At 42.3% G+C, this 19,799-nt stretch overlaps 1 protein-coding gene across 1 annotated transcript in view; it reads right to left on the reverse strand.

The window, feature by feature from the left end:
* Positions 1-19,799, reverse strand: part of CCDC33 (coiled-coil domain containing 33) — a 144,027-nt gene that overhangs the window by 77,970 nt on the left and 46,258 nt on the right. The window contains exons 10-13 of the mRNA XM_066592363.1: positions 19,160-19,289; positions 14,954-15,087; positions 14,260-14,331; positions 12,895-13,011 (exon numbers count right to left, since the gene is read on the reverse strand). Of these exons, the coding sequence (XP_066448460.1) occupies positions 12,895-13,011; positions 14,260-14,331; positions 14,954-15,087; positions 19,160-19,289 (453 nt within the window). The remainder of the gene's footprint in view (positions 1-12,894; positions 13,012-14,259; positions 14,332-14,953; positions 15,088-19,159; positions 19,290-19,799) is intronic.

The raw sequence follows: 19,799 nt of genomic DNA on the forward strand, positions 1-19,799 counted from the left end.
TAGTCCAGTCATTCCACAGGGCTTTCCCGCTTAAGCCCGCACCGGGCCATGGGGGTCCGGTGTCCCCCCGTAGAAGGGGGGGTACTGTCAGAACCTGTAACTCTCGGGGCCGCCGTGCCCGCACCACCGGTCCTGCCACCCGGGCTACAGGAGTGCGGCGTAGGGGAGCCCCGGTTCTGGTGATCTCCCCGGGCCGCTGTAAGACTGGTCGCCGCCGGGTTGCTAGGGAGGCAGCTGGTGCTTCTAGTCACTTGACTACCAGGCCGGCTTCCCTAGTAACGGTCTGTGCTGCAAGACTGGGGGCGTGCCCCCAGCACCTCCCTGATTAGCCCTGCTGCTGTCAGGCTCCCCGCCCCAATCAGCTTCTGGGGCGGGAGCACTGACAGCATTTAAATATGTGTGTTTTCCTGTCAGGCGTTGCCAGTGTTAGTTTGGTTCTCCAGCTGCACCCGCGTTTATCCTGACTGCTCTTGTGACCTCGGCTTTTCTGACACCTGCTTTTGGACTTGACTACGTTTTTGCCTGACCCCTCTGTACTGCGTACCCTCTTGTTGCCTACCCGGATTGTCTGACCATTCTACCGTTGTTTGTCTCAGTGTCTGTTTGTCTCCCGTGTCCCGCTTCCCTAGTGAGGGTAGGGACCGTCGCCCAGTTGTCGCCCTGGGGGTTAGCCCAGGGGGGCAAGTAGGCAGGGACAGGGGTTGCGGGATATCTCAGGGACCCCCATATCCCGGACACTGTCCTGACAAAGTCGGTCCAAGATTTCATCCTCCCTGTATCCAAAATCGATTACAATGGGCAATCTGAACCTGAGATCAAGAGACGGATTACACTTGGTAAGAATGCAATGCAAGGAATGGAAAAGCTCTGGAATAGCAAGGATATTAGCATTGCAACAAAAACCAGACTGGCCAATGCAATCGTCTTTCCTATAACGAAAAGAGTCAGATTTTCCAGCGACACGCAATCTTTGGAGGGAGACAGAGCTAGATCGGGGGAGCGCATTAATATAAAAAATGCATCGCCCGGCTCCCTGTGATGTCCGCTAACTTAGTTTATAGTACTATAGGGAGGTGACAGGTTCCCTTTAAGGACCAGTATTATGGACGTGTTGGAATACGATTGTGTGAAAGTGGCCTTATAAAGGGAAAACAAATAAGAATATTATAAACCTCTGGAGAAAAAACATAAGTTATAATGTTAAAAACCTGTGAACAATAATGGAATATGAACTGATATTGCTTCCATGTTGCTTGTATAACTACATGTCATGCAATGTCTGGCCCTGACACAATAATGTTCTTTTCTATCCATGTGTCAGATGTGAAATAAACAAACAACCCGTGAGCAGCAAACAGACCCATAATATTTAGGGTGGCCTTCCACGAGCGCATTTGTGGTCACAAAATCCACGCCCGCAATGTTCAGAAAATTGAACCCATTGACTTCAATGGGTTCCTTCAGAAAAAAAAAATGTTTCGAGCATGAGGAAAAAAGCACAACATGTTCTATTTTCGGCCAGAATAGCGCACCGAAGGCCTTCATCTGCACGAAATTGCGCACGGAGCTGTGCAATTTTGCGGGTTTACACGATGCCACCTGGGCCTACTAAGTCAGCCCACCCACCTACAAGTGAGATGACGCACTACTAAGTAGTCAGGCCCAAATACTCAAACATGGCTTACGCCGGTGTGCAGGCACCCTTAGGCCTAATGCCCATGGCTGTGAATACCGCAGCGGAGCCCGTCACGACGCCCCCCCCCAGAGACCCCATACTTACCTCTGGATCCGCCGCCCGATGTCCCGCAAGACGCTCCAGCGTGCATGCGCAGTAGAGCGTATGACGCGCCGGCAGTGTCATGTGATGCGCCAGCTGTGTCACATGACACGCCCACCGTGTCATATGACGTGGCTGGCGGTAGGCGTGGGAATCGTTTTTACACTATCTTCCGCTGTGTTACACAGCGGAAGATAGCGTGACGGACGGCTTCCATTGAGTGCAATGGAAGCCGTTCGCGCATATGCCCGCAGCAAATAGAACATGCTGCGGGTGAGTACGGAAGAATTCACGGGGCGGAATTCCACGCTAGATTTGTGCTATACTGCAAAATGTACTCAGCGGAAATTTCTTTTGAAAATTCTGCAGCATTTCCGCATCCAAAAAGCAGTCAAAATCTTCACGCGGTCTATTTTGAAGGGGCCCTGTCCTTTTTAGAACGACGGGGGTAAAATCATACATCGTAATAAGCCCCGCCCCCTGAAGTGTTGGCACTTTGCAGTAAATAAGTGGGTTTTGGGTTGCAGTTTGGGCACTCAGTCTCTAAAAGGTTCGCCATCACTGCCCTAGATGAATTCGTTAAGGGGTCTAGTTTTAAAAATAGGGTCATTTGTGGCGGTTTTCTATTATTTTAGCCACTCAAGGGCTCTATAAGTGGGCAATGAGCCCTAAAACACCTTCAGGGCTCAGTCACACGGGCACATCGGCGCCCGTGTTACTGCAGCCAGCAGATGGCCGTACCTGAAGACAGGCGTCTCTCTGCAGCGCTGGGAGGAAGAACATGTGACCGGCTTCATTGCTGGTCATGTGTTCTTTCATCAGCGCTGGAGAGAGACAGCCGTCTTCAGGTACACCCGTCTTCTAACTGTCAGTCACACGGGCGCATCGGTGCCGGTGTACGGGTGCCGATGCACCCATGTGACTGAGCCCTCAAGCAAAATGTCTATTCTGAAAGCTACTGGCTGCTCCTTTCGGTTTTGGCCCCATTGTGCATACGGAAATAAGACTAAGTCCACAACGGATATGTTTCTGAACTCGGGACAAACAGGGGGAACCATTTGGAGGTGCAAATCCTCATTTTCATGTGCAGTATAGGGGAAAAAAACTGTCTTTTAAATGACATTTACAAAAATCTGAATTTTTTTTTCTCCTCTAAATTGCATTAACTCCTCAAAAAAAACTGTGGGGTCAAAATACTCATGACACCCCTTAGTAAATACATTATGAAGTGTATTTTTTAAAATGGGGTCATTTGTGGGGATATCTATCATTCTAACACCTATAGGCCTTTGCCATTTTGGCTTGGTGTAGGAAAACAAAATATTCCTCAAATGTTAATAATTAATGTTAAATTTGTACGTCTCCTAAATCGTTAAAAAAACTAAAGTTTTTCCATTGTGCTTCCAGAGTAAAGTAAACAGATGGAAATATATATCAAAAATTTGTACAGTATGCTTGCAAATATTTGACATATTGGAATTGAAAATGTGAAAAAAATATCTTAGCTATTCATGAATGAATAGCTAAGAGCTATCTGCCATTGGCTGAGCGCTCAGCCAATAGCTAAGCAGTAGCTGCTATTGGCTGAGCCCTCAGCCAATCTGCACAGCCCTTTCAGGAGGCTGGATTTTTAAATCCCCGTCTGCTGAAAGAGCTCAGTAACAGTGCCAGGGAGCCAGCTGGAGGACGCGTCTGACAGCAGGAGAGGTGAGTAACTTTTTTATTATTTTTTTAACCACTTTTTTATGCTTATCGGGGAAGGGCTTATATTTCAAGCCCTTCTCCGATAATCATTCTGCAGGGCTTGTCAGAAACCACTGCTTTCAATGGGATCGGCAGCAGTGCCGATCCCATTGAAAGCAATGGGATAGCATGCCGCTGACTTCTGCCACAGCTGTGACAGCTGTCACAGCTGTGACAGAGGGTTCCTTCATCCCCGTGGTCCCTGCAGGGATGAAGGAAACTCCTGCCACAGCTGTGACAGCTGTCACAGCTGTGGCAGAAGTCTGCGGCATTCTCCATATCTCTTCAATGGGGCTAGCGCTGCTGCCGCTGGCCCCATTGAAAAGACTGTCGCAGCGATATCGCTGCGATTTCTCGCACTGCTCTGCGAGAGTTTTCACTTACTCTCGCAGCGCAGTGGAGAAAAAAACGCTAGTGGGTGGGAGCCCTTACAGAGTTATTCAATGTCAAAGTGACACGTCAGATTTCCAGAATTTGGCTCCGTCACTAAGGCGCAAACAGAGTTGGTTACTAAAAGTTTAGACAACTAGCTCACTAAGTAGCTAAAAGAGTAAATGACTAAAATACAATCTCAGTGGACAGCTTTCTGGTCATTTATTTGCAAGTTATAAATGTCCATGCTCTCAGCAATGTCGCTGTATGGTGCCTACACAATTTTCTTTATTCTCCCCTAGACTTCTTTTTTAGGAACTCTCACACAGAAAAAAAATGATTGTACGCTGCTGTGTAAAATGTGATGTTCACTGAGTTACAATATGTGCTCAGACAATTACAGCCTATGGTCACTACATTATGGATCAGTACTATACAGATTCCTAACATAGGTGTGTTTATGAGATCAGATGCATGCATGTCAATTACGCTATGTGCAGTATTCTCCAACCTCATGTTTTGTATGTTTTCAGGGTGTCCTCTTGTTGTCTGCAGTTGCCTATGTAAATAGATTGGGAGGAACATGACTCACTTGGACTTGGTATAGATGCCTTTAAATGAATTGTTAAAGTTTATAACTACCCTCATGGACACCAAGGACACAGAAGTCAGTTTAGCATTGGTATAGTTTGGCCTTTTCTCTAGTGGCCTGGGCACATGGTGTGAATATTATGTGGCACGAAGGGAACTTATGAGCAAGTATAATGTTTTTGCGGAGAAGGAGCAGGAAGATGGAAACATGTATGAATATATTATTTAACAAGGCAGAGTAATTTAAACTTTGCCTAGGGCTTATCAACTTCATAAAATGTTCCCATTTCAGTAATAAGAGATATGAAAAAGAAATAAATCCCAATTACCCATAGAGGTGAAATATATATAATAAAAAGCTGTAAAAGGAGAGAATAAAATCAAGTAGGCCCATGAAACACAATCGCGTGTAATGCTTATCACTGTGTAATTTTATAGTATTTGAAAAGGCCATTCATTTTAATAGTTAAAAACACACAATGTAGGATCTCAGATAAAGGATTTTTGTGTAGCTATTATTCATGTAAAAAAATTCAACAACACACCCAAAATGTACCTAAACCAAATTTCAAGTGTTTTCAACTGTACAACTAAAATCCCTGCCACACCACATGTGACCCATAGTTCAAATCTAAATCCACCCTATTCTCATTTTTACTGCAGCTTACTCTTTATTTTCTAAACCAGCATCCATGCACTGGTTCCCCTGCTCTTGGCTTTCCCTCCCCAGAAACCCTATAAATCTTTCTCTTTCATTATTCTCCTCTGTGTTTACCAACTAGGAATCAGCCTTTTAATCAGATTCCCCCCAAGGAGCCATAAATCTGTCCTGAAGACATGCTTGCTATACTCCTCATACTCAAGTAAGCATAGTATCTGATTTATAGACCTCTTTTCCCTACAGTATGTATACTACTTGTATTACTCTATATTCTAGTCTCAGATTTTAAGCATATAAACATACGTGTCTGTACAATAAAGATTTGTATCTCTTTTCTTTGTGAAGAATATTGTGGTCACTTATTGGGAGAAGAGCAATGTAATATGCCCCATGAAATGTTTCCAGTGTTTCATGATGGAATATATTACTACATGTATATCACACTGAATTGATTCCTATTAGACAAAGGAAACATGAGTAATCATATAACAATTTCCAAACTCATATCTCATTTATTGCAGCCTTAAAGGGATTTTGTCATTAAAAAAAATTCTATACTTACCTATTCCCCCATCAGTCTCCTTACCATATCTTCTCCTCGCTAAGCTTCTGCAATGCCCCTGGGTCACCTCACTGCATGACTCCGGCTTGTTATGAAGGCTGCATTCCTCACATTTTTTGTCCGGCCGGGTCAGTGCAGGTCAGGTTGTTCACAGGCTAGGAAGGAATTCTGATCTATTTCAGAGACAGCTCACATAAGCTTTCTCTGAAGTAGACCGACACTCCCCTTGCTGGCCTGTGAGCTGTGATGTAACATACATTGGCTGGCAAGAAGAAGACTGCCGGGAATATATGTAACCTCACAGGAAGGATAGGAATCTCCGGACTGCAGGAGGCAGGAGAAGATAGGTAAGGTGAAGATCTGGTAAGTAGACTGACGGGGGAGGTATAGGCAAGTATAGAATTTTTTTTAAATGATAGAACCTTACCTCTTTAAAGTTATCCATTATCCATGTGAAAATCTGCTCAAATAAGGGACTTTTACATGTAAGAGTTTTTCAAATCAGCCACATACAATCAATAGTTTGAAACATTTATACTTTAGATCAGCACTGCTGTCATTGAAGCTCACTGGTAAGGAGACTCCTCTCTTGCTGGGCAGTCAGTGGCATTGCAGCTTATCAAAGACTAAAATGTGGCTATGAGCAGTATTTACCAGTCATGACACTGGTGATGAACATTTTTACAGAGGCACAATCTATGAAGTCATGAAAAAGGACTGTAGACCTTATTGGCCTCAACTAATGTCAATGACCCACAATAATTGGGCAATGGGTGTTTCTCTTAATATTTGCAAAAGTAAGATACTGAATGGTCCCTAACTCATGTGAGATGATCTATGGAAAGAAGTGCATTTAAAAAAACAGCATTCTCACCATGTCTGTTGTACAGCAAATACAACATTCCACATTAAAATCCAACCAGCAATTTACAATGGTAGTGGTGGTGGTGGGGGGAGTCCGGGGTCCGGGGCAGTTGAGTTCTGTCACTTTGTATTGCCTCTATATTCTTTTATGGCATTCTTCTGCTATGTTCAGTGTGGTAGCCTGGCCAACCTGGGATGGACCAATGGTAAGCAGTGACTTTGCTATATAATGGAGCTAGTACTTTATTGTGTACTCCTGCTTGTTTGCCCTCAATATGAAGCTTTAGGTAGTGCACCTACCGGTGTTACTTCATTATTTACATGTTTGCACTGCCATCTTTTTGTATTCTATTCTCAGATGTCTAGCGAGGATTCTACTAAAGGATGTTCCCTTTCAAGAAGCTCTTTTTTTCAGAAGAAGACATTTCAGCTGGTGTGTCACATATACGCATTTGCAGCACGTGGGGTTCATCTATATCCAATAATATTGGCCCTCTAAAAGATAACAGTAGGAATATAAATTGTAGAGGACAATGGCAGAGCTGAGATATTAAATGGCCACATTTTTCCACCCCTATACCACTCACTTGATTGATTGTCACAATATGGATATCTCCTATGTATATTGCAGTCAGTTCCATGCAGTGAAGCCTCCTGTCTGATGCTTATCAGGTACCATTTTGTTACTCATATGTCCCTGCTTTCTCTTTCACTATTCTATGCCATAAATTCCATGATGCATCAGTACAACATCACATGAGCAACTACAGTGTGTACCATCTCTGTCTGCAGGGAGGACACTGCCATTACCATCTGTATTCTATATTCATCTAATGTATTTTATATGTCTCACCATGCCACATCGATCCCAGGTGGTTAAATTTGGAACTAGCTTTTTTCACATGGATCTCTTCAACACGTCCTGCATAGTAATACCACCAAATTTGGTTGAGTTGCACCCATGTCTCACTAGATGTCTAGATGACATCTCTGAATAAGCATACCTTAATTATGATCACCCTGTATTAATTTATCACGATGGCTACGAACTCTGTCTATATGTCATCTAGTCAGTTTCCTACTGCCACCACCCAGGTGACATCTGACACAAAGGAAATTTGCAAGTACGTGAATGGGTACACACATTACACATGGCAATTAAATTGTACTGTTGATAAGTGTACAGTAATGAATTGTTTTACTGCATGTACATTGAATGGCATAGAACTGGTTACAAATAAACTAAGCAGCAACACTCAATGTCAAGCAGTAGCTGCAAAAGCAAATAAGTTTTTGTGGTGTATAAAAATAGAGATAAAAACTTATAATGCCAAATATAATATTACCCCTCTATATGTCCATTTGTAAGACCATATCTCGGGATTCATTCTTGGGCTCCACATTGTAAAAAGGATATAAGCGAGCTGGAGAGGGTTCAAAGATGAGCAACTTGAAATAGGAAGGAAGATTTCTTTTATGAGAGGCTAAAAAAACGGCCTTTTCAGCTTGGAAAAGAGCCCCCTCATAGGTGATCTCCTTTACATCTATAAATATATGTGCGGGCAATACAAAAAACGGGCACGGGATTTATTCTGCCGACGGACTGCACAAAGGACCAGGAGGCATTCATTGCATTTGGAGGAAAGGCAATTTATGCATCTATACAGTAAAGCATTCTTTGCAGTTAGGGCTCCTTCACATGGACATATGCGCACTTTTGTGTGCCTCAGTGCTGCATTTTTGTGGAACGAAACGGATTTTGCACATGTATTAGGGCATTTTACTGTACCTTTTGCGCCTTCCTGACATGTTTTTTTGCTCACAATCATGCCCCGATTTAAATGACTATTTAGCCTGCTGAGTTCCAGATGTGTTCTTTTTCCCACTGAATTGTGCATCGTATTACATATCCCATTGCGTCTTGTGGGCACATTTGTGCAACCCCGATGTGTGCTAAATGCACGTGCAAAAGAAGCAAATGGGATCAAACCCATTGAAATCAATGGGTTCTATTGTCTGTGTATTGCATGCGCAAATTTGCCACACACAAATACACCCATGTGAAAGAGCCCATACAGTAGTCGGGCATTTAAAAAAGGGCTAAACGCTTATCTAATAGCTCCCGGTATTAAGAATTATAATTAATCTAAAAAGGTTGAATTTGATGGGCCCATGTATTTTTTCAACCTATTTAACTTGATCTTTTGCTGTCAGTTTTCTCTAATAAGATTTCAAATACACATTCCAATATTGACATTCATATCTGTAACAGTACGTAATTCTGCATAACACCATTTCAGCAGGGACTTATAGTACACAGATGCTGGATTACAAAACAAAGTTAAACAGCCCCAGAAGAGAAGGCTCAGCACTTTCCGCCAATGCATAGGACTAGATGAGAAGCAATAGCACACAGTTTCCACTCTGGACGCCAGAGATAAGCAGAAAAGCCGCTGTTTGCCTTTTATCGTTCCCTCTTTCATCCTTTCTTTTGTGAAATAATCCATCTGTGGAGTCACCTCAACGAAAAGAGCAGACCAGTGTACACCACAATTACTGTCTCCATCTTTCCTAGTTCATCCCTCTATCATGCCTTCTCTCACCACTCTACTTTTTAATCCACAGTGATAATTTCCTGTGCACTTTGTCTCTGTCAATGGAAATCTGTTAAGGACACAAAGCTGAACATCAGCATCTATCTTTTCATAAACATCACTATCTTGATCTGTAGGACTGAGAAATATATCTTAAACCTAACAGACAGCATTTGTTGCTAAAGCCCACTCCCTGGATTCGGCAATGGCCGTGCAACATCACAATGATGTCTCATAACTCAAATTTTGCCTGAAATTCTGAACTAGGACTTCAGTATCTGGACAATCTGGTTGCTAGAGATGTGCCACCTAACAAGGTAGCAACAAGATTGCCAGAAATGATTCAGCCCACCAGCTCAAAGCTGGATCATAAAACTACAAACATGTAGCGTCAGCAAGAATCCACACCAGTACCACCACCATAAAGAAGACATGGTTCTTGAACTGTTTCAATAAAAAAACACCATGGCACTGCATATAAAAATCAGAGTCACCGTTTTTACATGCATTTTTTAATTTTGGAATTTTCCATGATGGAATCAATCAGAAAAACCATGGCAATATTATAAAATTTCACTTACAAGAGTGTAATAGGCTATTGTAGAAAAAAAAAACATGGGGAAATGCTAAGTGTAATTTTGGGTGGAAAGATTTTTTTAGGCTACTTCTATAGATGCTACATACACTATGTTGACAAAAGTATTGGGATACACATAAAAGGTGATGAAATTCATTTTTCATAATTCAACACGGCAGGAGAATCAGATTATGTGTAAACAGCCTTTCACAGATGAGATTCTAAAATATAACTTTTAATAATTAAGGTTAAAATAAGGAAGGCCAAAAAAGACAGACAAACACGAAAACAAAAATATACACTGCGAAGAATTGTAACGCCAAACTCGCTTAAAACGATACAGTCTTGACCCAGCCTATTGTGTGGCTAGAAGGGCCTAGAAATACGGAAAAATAAGGGAGACAAAATACTATAAATTGGTCTATCATTCTAGGACAAAGTTTTATTAGGACGGGTGATTTATAGTCACAGTTGATAAACGGGTAGGGCCCAAAAATAGCTCAAGTGTAGAGAAAAGGGCACATTCAATGGTTCGTGGTTCGATGCGTTTCACGGCATCACAGTCTACCACTAAGACTGGGGGCTATGCTACCTGACCTTTTTTTTGATGATTTGTTGTTTTTGGTGGTATTACCACACCATTTCTACGGAGTAGCCTATGCATTTGCATCTAGGTGTCTCTTTGTCTCATTAGCTATTCTAGGTAGGCCTCCTTATTACCTTTTGGTTTCTATTAGCCTAGGATAAGCTTACTAGGGATTGATCCTAGTCATATTGTACTAGGGAATAACTTTGGGGACACCTAGCCTGAATTAGGGTGAGGTAGCTGAGCTCTCCTTCATTGTAAGGTGGGCAGTTTTTTTGACATGGGTATAAGTACGCCGTGATTTCCTATATTGGCACGGCTACCTTGTGTGCATTGCCCTATCTAAGCATACTGGGATTATACTCTCTATACATCAAGTAGGTTCAAGATAGGTTCCTGAAGAGCTGATTAAACGGCTGAAACGCATCGAACCACGAACCATTTAAATTGCCCTTTTCTCTACACTTGAGCTATTTTTGAGCCTTACCCGTTTATCAACTGCGACTATAAATCACCCGTCCTACTAAAACTTGGTCCTAGAATCATAGACCAGTTTATAGTATTTTGTCTCCCAGAAGCGGCCTTATTTTTCCATATTTCTAGGCCCTTCTAGCCAAACAATGGGCTGGGTCGAGACTGTATCACTCTAAGCGGGTTCGGGGTTACAATTGTTCGCAGTGTATATTTTTGTTTTTGTGTTTGTCTGTCTTTTTTGACCTTCCTTATTTTAACCTTAATTTTTAAAAGTTATATTTTAGAATCTTATCTGTGAAAGGTTATTCACATTTTTCAATACAGTGTTCGGCTGCCTTTGGCCTTAGTTACAGCTGTAACTCTCCTAGGGATACTTTCCACCCAACAGATAGATGTGTGGAGGTATTTGTCTCCATTCCTTGAAGAGAGTTTCAGATAGTGATGCGGAAAATGATAGGTATGTTGGGTGTGCACGGAAACGGCATTCTAGTTTGTCTCAAAGATGCTTGCTGGTATTGAGATCTGGACTTTGGGGTGGCCAAGTGAAGTTTGCAGATGTTCTGCTCCTCAAACCAAGCCTCAACACTTTGTGTTGTATGGCATGATGCTCAGTCATGTGGGTAGAGACATAGAGCTGTACCAAAGTACTGCTATAGGGTAGGTAATGACACTTTGTCCAGAATGTCTCTGAATCCATAGGTGTTAAGAGTGGACTTCACTATAACCAATGGCTCTAGTCCTTCAAACTTCACTGATGGGACAATGCAGTTGTGTAGAAACTGCTCTCCAGGCAACCACCATACCCAAGTGCCGCCATCCGATCAGAAGATTGTGTACTTTGATTCAGCTATCCACAACACTTGCTTCCACTCATTCACTATCCAAGAATGATTCTCCAAGCACCATCGCATTCACCTCTGTGCATTCACTGCTGTGATGTTGGGCTTGTGTGCAGCCGCTTGTCCATGATAACCCTTTGCATGCAGTTCCCTACGGATAGTTCTGTTGCTAATGGATGTTCCAAATGGCCTCCTGACTGAGTGTTTTGGCAGATAATGTGTGTGATGCTTTTACAGCTCATACAAGGCTTTGTCGCCCATGTTCTGTCAGTTTCCAAGGTCTCCTCGAACCTGGCTGCACTGTACACCCCAGTTGTTTTCCAATTCTGAATAACATTGCTATCAGTAGGTCCAAAAGTGCTGGGATTTCCCATATTGATTGGTTGCTCAGGTGACATCCCACCGCCAGACCCCATTGGAAGACTGTCAACTCTACACCTTGTGGCATTCTGAGGGTTTCTGTACTGGGATATGCCTGTGTGATGCTCACCTTATATACCTGATGCTCCCATTTCCAATTGCATATTATCTTCGCCTGACAGCACAGGATTGGTTGGTGTCCCGATACTATTGTCAACATATTTTATGGATGGACGTTTAAGCAAATTGTAAAGCTGTTGGTACAGACAATCAATTCCATGTATTCTAGGATATTTTGGTGTGTACTATCTATATTTGATGATGGATAATATAATACAGCATAGTTTGAGGTTCAGAATGCATCTCATGAATAGGTAAAGTGTGTATGTGTTAAAGTAGACCCATGCAGGACTCTACTCGGGTGACTGACTATGCAACCAGGTATGACTGTGGTTACCCTTTGTTTATTAGTGGACAGAACAATGATTTCCTGGTACGGAGGGACTAGAAGTTATTCTGAGAGAACATTAAGGGGCACATTTATCTAAGACTAGCATTGGAGTATAGAGCCATAGATTAGTTAAGAGGCGCAATCCTCTCAATAAATTAGTTGTATCTTTGGCTGTCTCTTCGCCAGAAAATCAACTGTATGCAAGCCAGCAAATTTGTGCTAGTCTCTGGCATAAATTATAGGAACATACGCCCCACTTACTCTTTAGAAAAGTGACATGGGTGCCCAAAAACTAAGAGTACAACTTGCACAAAAAAATTGTGACCTTTTTTGCACTGGAAGTCTTGCCTAAATGCCTTGATAAATTCCCCTCTTAGTTCTCTCTAAATCGCCATAGTAAATTGTAGCATAATTATGCAAATAGGATATATCTCACTGCTTACCTTATCCTTATTAGGAGTTCCTGTCTCCTCTCTAGTGTGGCCTGAGGCTTTATGTGTTTGTGTCTGACAATGAGTGGAAGTCTGTATCTCTGATGCACTCAAAAAGTATTCTGGACGCTGAAGAGAAAAAAAAAATACACACACATATATATATATATATATATATATATATATATATATATATATATATATATATATATATATTCACAACCATGCTAAAATTGACAGTTATAGTCTGTTAATTGTTATAACCTTCTGTATGTGTCAGAAAAAAAGCACAAAAATGACCAGTCTTAGCCATTTGTTACTCCGTGCGTCTCTTCAAAATGGAAGCATTAGTTGGTAATAGAAGTTAATAATAGACATCTGGGGTGCATTTATGAGCAGGCTATAGTGTGCATCTCCATGAGCCTTACTAATTAGGCTGTGATTAGCAGAGAAGCACTGAAGACATACAAATCACACGCCAAAGCATGAAAACCAACATTTACAGGCATACATTTTCGTTTTATCCCACCAATTCTGTCCCCCTTTGAAGCTCTTTAATCAAACAATTTAAGGGACCGTATAATACGATGCTGGCACATGTACCTGTCGCCGTTGCCAGCTTCTCTTCTTCGTCACCTGTCTCTTTTGTGAGAGCTGAACGTTGCCCTTACTATTAGCAGCATAAAATGATATTAACATCCAAAAAGCTGACATTCCTTACATGCCCTGTCATTTATTTAAACACCCCAGATGTAAGTACATATCTTCACAGGCTCTCTTTTTATGTTTCCCTTTGGTAGCATTGGGTTTAAGTGATGAGGCTCAGAATTAATTCAGTGCCTGCCATGAGAGGAGGAGGGAGGTTATTTATTGCAGCTCAAGGGTAAAGAAAAACCCTGAATTATTCAAAAGGTTTCCTCCTCTTTTTTTCTGTTCTGTCCCATGGGGGAAATTAAGCAGAAGCTTCTCCTTGTCCACCTCCCACTAGCCCTGAGGGGTGATATGAAAAGATATCGACAGCTTGTTAGTTCAGATTATAAATGAGAGAAGAGAGAAAAGCAAAGAAGCAGGATCGAGGGGGAATAGTAGGGATTGACTGACGGCGGCTTTCCATATTGTTTGCAACTGTGATAAATGTTCTTGTGTTTGTGCAAGATCTAAGCAAAAGTTACCCCATCATCTAGCAAACGCTACATTGAATTCCACAAAGGACTTGTGTCAGGAACAGAGATGAACAAATGCATTTCAGGTTTGCAACAAAATAACAAAGTAAAGCTGAAGAGCAACAAAGTAAAGAAACAAGCACGGGAAAGAAAAACATAGGGAAAGTAAACCAAATCACATATAAGGAAGGATCGAAGAAATGACAGCTCTTACCTCAGTCTTCAGCAACAGCAGCTGCAGTGACACACGGGGGGCCTCACCGGAAATAGTTTTCAGCTCTGTACCCTGCAGTAGGGAAGAATTTACAAAGGGCAAAAGTGCCAAGTTCAGATCATGAACAATAAGCACACTTCCTAATAATTCCACTGACTTTTGTCATGTATGAAATGGTTAAAGAGGTTTTCTGGGCAAAAACTATTGATAACCTATCCTCAAGATAGTTCATCAATAGTTAATCACTAGGGATAGGTCACTCCAGATCCACAGCGATGGGCTGATCGCCTGGTCCGCTATCAGTGCGTCATAGGGAATGGGAGCAGAAGTGCATTAGTTGGCTTTACTCCCATTGAAATTCATGGAAGCTGAAGTGGCTATTACACTTCCACAGCCATCCCTTGTGTTGGAGGCAGAAGTGTCGGAAATGTAATAGTTGGTTAAGGATCCCATTGATTTCAATAAGAGTGAAGCAAGCAAGGGCACTTCCATTGCTGTACCCTATGACAATGGACCTGGTGTTCCACTCATCACCAGAGATCCCGAGTGGTGGGTCCCTGGCGACTAACTATTAATGACCTATCCTAAGCATAGGTCATCAATAGGTTTTTTTTTCCAGAAAACCTATTTAATTCCCATTTTCTATCACATAATGACACTGATTTCATTATTGTTATCACTGCTCTTGATTTACCTGAATTGGTACACCAGTTATAGTGAGGGCCTTGTTGCTAGTACTCAACAACAGCTTGTGATAGACTTCCATGTCCAAAGGGACTACTGAGAACCCACAGTGGTTTGATAGGTGCCATGGGACTCGCCTTGAATCTAAAAAAATAAATATAAAAAAAGATAGATTGTGTCTATATGACATCACATTTACAAAACCTTGTCTCTTTGGCTTTCGCTGCCATTAACCTCAAAGCCAGTATCAGATCGATCCAGAGATTGATTTTTTTGCTGAATATTAAGGATATTTACAGTTGACCTTTAATTACCCTTTCAGTACCATTTGCAGAACATAAGTAATAGCTTAGTGAGATTCTTTGAATATGTGTCCCCTCGCAGTTCTCCGTATAATACATCATTAGTATTAGGGTAGATTTTCCATGCGAAACCCTCTGCACGGAAAATCCGTAGCATTTATAGAAGCAGCAAAGTGGAGGAGATTTTTATCGCCATTTAAACTGTGGAATCAACTCTGCTCAATGAGGAGGGTTAATTCTGCACCAAAAGCTGCATTGAGCCGCCTGCACACGGCAGAGCCGGATTCCGAAAGCGGGTGCCTGCAGTGAAATCTGGCCCCGATCCCATCCGGCGACCGTGGGTACCTGTCTTCTTTCTTCATTATCTGTACTACGAATGGTAAGTCATCAGAAATGCGCAGTGGTGATTTTTTTAAAAAAAAAGTGTTTATTTTTCCTGCACCATCGCTAGGCGAGGATGCGGGTACTTGCAACCTATCCATAATGTCAATTTACTGCAGTGGAAGCCTTCCATGAGGAATCCGCACAAAAATAGAACATGCTGCAATTTTTCCTCTATGAGCGGAAATTGCAAATGATTTCCACTCATGTGCTGGAAGAAGCACTTTGCATAGCATGTCACAAACGGTATTTGCTGCGGATCCACATAGAAAATGTGAGATTTAGCTGCAACTTGGTCAGATCTTATGCTTGTCTAACTAGATGAGATATTTGGTGTAATTTGTGCCAAATTTGTTAAAAGATACATGCATCTAGTGGAGATCATGGGGGAGGGAGAGTCCCCCAGTGGCTCTTGGCGGCAAATTTTTCAATTGAGGAGCTTGGTGGGGTCCCTGACTCCTCAGGAGAATTTATCTAGATCCCTCACACCATTTGAATAATTCTGTGTATCTCCGCTTCCTCAAAGGCACATGATTTCCAGATTATATAAGCTGTTGCTATCTCGGGAGGCAGAGGACAAGATGCCGGGCTATGTGGAAGCTTGGGAGAGAGAGTTGGGCAGGAGTTTCCTGCTGGAGGACTGGGAGAGGGCCTGGATTCTGTGTCACAAACTTTCATCTGCGTGCAAACTTCAGGATTTTAACTTTAAAATCCTGTCCCGATGGTATAGGACCCCAGATCATCTACATAGAATCTATCCCCAAACTTCGCCCACATACTGGAGATGCAATAATGACAAGGGCAAAATGTCTCATATATGGTGGAATTGTCCCTCGGTGGCTGCCCTATGGAACAATCTGATAGAGGTTTATAATTCTAGTTGTCTTACGGGAGTGGAGCTGACTCTGAGAATGCTATGCTCTACTAGAAGCTCTACTAGAAGGGCCAGGATAGGCCTGCTGAGATTCTTCATACTGGCAACCAGGAGGATTATCCCCAGGCAGTGGCGCTCTTCGACCCCCCCTGTCAAGGGTGATGTGGGTGGAGTTGCTAATTGACCTTATGTGCTATGAGGGAATGAGGCTAGTTAAATTTAGAAGTTAAAATGACGCTCATGAAGAGTTTCGCAGAACTTGGCAGGCTTGGATTTCTTTTTGGTCATCGGATAGGTTCAAGGCCTGGATTGATAATGGTCAGGTCTAAAATGGAGATCCAATGGGTCTGACGGCGGCTTTTCCTGAGCACCATGTGAACAGCGGTCACATTGGGTAGCCCAGTCATTCCCCCCACCCCCCCCTTACCCGTCCCTCCGCTTTGTTTTGTCTTGGGATACTTCCTATTTGTCTGTGCTTCTTTCTAAATGTATTACTGCTTATCAGATTAGTTATTTTCACATTGCTGCTTCAGTGAAGCCTCTCTCTAATAGCGCCAAGTAGACAGAAGCACATGTGGGAATCTCTACTGTGTTTATTTGATTTCACATTCCTTAATAGTATTGTTCTATAATAACCTGAATGAAACTTTTTTGAATCAAAAAATGCATGCCTCTTAATAAATTTGACACATTTGTGAAATCAAATCTACGAGTGCTATGAGCAGATGTAGATTTCTAACAAAATTTGTGCCATTTTCAGGCTTTTTTCATAATAAGCTCTCAGTCACACGGGTGTTTTGCAGCATGAATTTTGAACGCATCAGTTATGCATTCAAAAATTCGCGTGAATGAAGCGGGCATCACGGTGGAAAAAACACTGCTAGCAGCATTTATCCGCTCAAAAAAACCCTGCTTGCTATCCCCTGCTGCGGCTGTGACAGCTGCAGCAGGGGATTCCTTGGATGTGAAAACCCTGGATGGTTTGACATCCAGGGGTTTCACCTGTGGTCAATGGGGCCGGCGGCAGCTGCAGCGGCCCCACTGACATACAGAGAACATTGCTCTTCTCTTCACAGCTGTGACAGCTGTTGCAGAGGATTTCTTCATCTCCACAGGGAGCCCCATTGTCACTGGACACTGTCACAGGAGAGCCATGTTCTCCCATTGAATTCAATGGAGCCGGCAATACAGCTGGTCCATTGAAAGCAATGGGCTGCCAGCAAGCGCTGCAGTGATTTTAGGGGAATGGCTTAAAATATAAGCCCTTCCCTGAATCCAAAAATGTGTAAAAAAAAAAGTATACTCATCTCTTTGCAGCTGCCGGGGCTCAGCTGCGTCCATCCGGCTCTTCTCCTGCACTGCTCGGAGGATTTTTCAGCAGGCGGAGATTTAGAATCCCTGCCTGGTGAAAGGGCTGCCTCTGATTGGCTGAGCTCTGTGACCAATCAGAAGCAGCTCTCAGCTATTGAATGACAGCTGAGAACTGCCTATGATTGGTCCCTGCACTCAGCCAATCAGAGGGAGCACTCACCCATTCATGAATTCATTGTTTGTGCTCATGTAAAATTCGCACATGTGCCCACTCCCATTGAAAAGCAATGGTTCTATTTAGATGCAGCCGGCAAACGCAACTGACAGACGCACGTACAAACGCCCGTGTGACTGAGCCCTAAATTTAGATAAAACTATGTTTTCTTGGAAACCACACCAACTTTTTAATCATTTTTAAAATTTGGTGAGTTGCAATTTTAGCACAAATGTGTTTCATTTTATTATTTTTCACTTTTTGGCACAATTTATACCCAAAACTTTCAAAGTCTACGTAATAAATGTGGTCCGTGTGTTCACATGTTACTTGTTTAGTTCACTTTTGCTATAATCTCATACCAGGAGATTTTTGTTTTCTTTGAGCACAATCCACAAATATACAGTCATTAGGACCCAACCTCTATACTAAGCCACAGCAGAGCTATACCTTCTCAGTAGTTTAATTCGTATTTTGCCATGCTGGTTAACTATATAAATGCAGTCTTTACATCAGGCACTGCATAGCTATCTGATGTAGTACAAATGCTGCATTATGGGAGATCAGCAATGCAATTAGGAACATGTCTTTGAACTAGCTTGTCAACTGTTTCCAATGACAACCAGCAGCAAAACTGAATTCTACACAATGTGTATTACAGGATAATAGCGAAATATGTAACACCATAATGTATTTAGAAAATAAAGTAGGATATTTACTGAATAATAAAATGGTGCTCACGGGTTCACATACACATTAAAGGAAGTCTGTCACCAGGTTAATGAAGTTTAACTTGAAGCTGAACTCTAAGTTATGGAGGTGGGCCATGCCGGCCGCTGCTCACCCCTAGCAATGCAAAATGACAGCTTTCTCCCTATGCACAAAAGGGGAGAGAGTAGCTAGTCTGCATTAAGCGGGCAGAGAGAAGCCTGTATGGCCCTCCTACATGACTTGGAGCTCAGCTCAAACTTCATGAACTTGGTGACAGAATCTATTTAAGCCAAAGTTATAAACAATAATTGTGCGGCTTTCCTTATCTCTTTAGCCTTTGCAGTTTAAGCATATCAATTTCATGAGTACCCATAGGTCAACCATATACATTAGCACCCCATACATTATCCATTGAGAGCTTACCAGCAGTAACAGCGTGGTACTCTAAGACTAGGGCTGCTCCATCACTGAAGAGGGTCACCCCGTCTCTTCCTTGAAAGAGATAGGAGGAATTCCATATAGGTTGTGAGGGTGGAAGCCCAGGAAAAGAGATCTATAGGAAGAGCAAAATGAATGACTATGTTAAAATGATGAAAATAAAGAAATAAACATCGAAAAGACCAAAGTATGGTGTTATTTCCTTAGCAGCTATTAAAAGTTAATTAGACTGTGTAAATTGATGTGCAAGATGGCCGTATTTTAAAACTGTGAAAAGCATCCAGAGGAACTATGGCACAATATACAGTCCATGGTTATGGAAACAGTCAGTAAGCATCTCACCTATAAGAAGCAGGAAAAATGATGCTATTGGTTGTCCGAGCAAACCCTCAGAAAAGCTGATAAAAGAAGAGCAATAAAGGCAGCAAAGGCTGCTGGCAACAAAGATGAAGTTCGGCAACTAAATGCCAATTTTCAGCGAGAAAAAATATGGAAATGGGCTGGAATGAGCGTTGCAAACAACTCGAAGCAGAAGCAATGAGAGGCCATATGTGAGGCTTATTCTCACAGGTCAAGATGGACCAAAAACCTTTCTTGCCACGCAACAGCACAATCAAAGGCAAAA

The sequence above is a fragment of the Eleutherodactylus coqui genome, chromosome 2 (assembly GCF_035609145.1).
Source record: "Eleutherodactylus coqui strain aEleCoq1 chromosome 2, aEleCoq1.hap1, whole genome shotgun sequence".
Taxonomy (NCBI): Eukaryota; Metazoa; Chordata; class Amphibia; order Anura; family Eleutherodactylidae; genus Eleutherodactylus; species Eleutherodactylus coqui.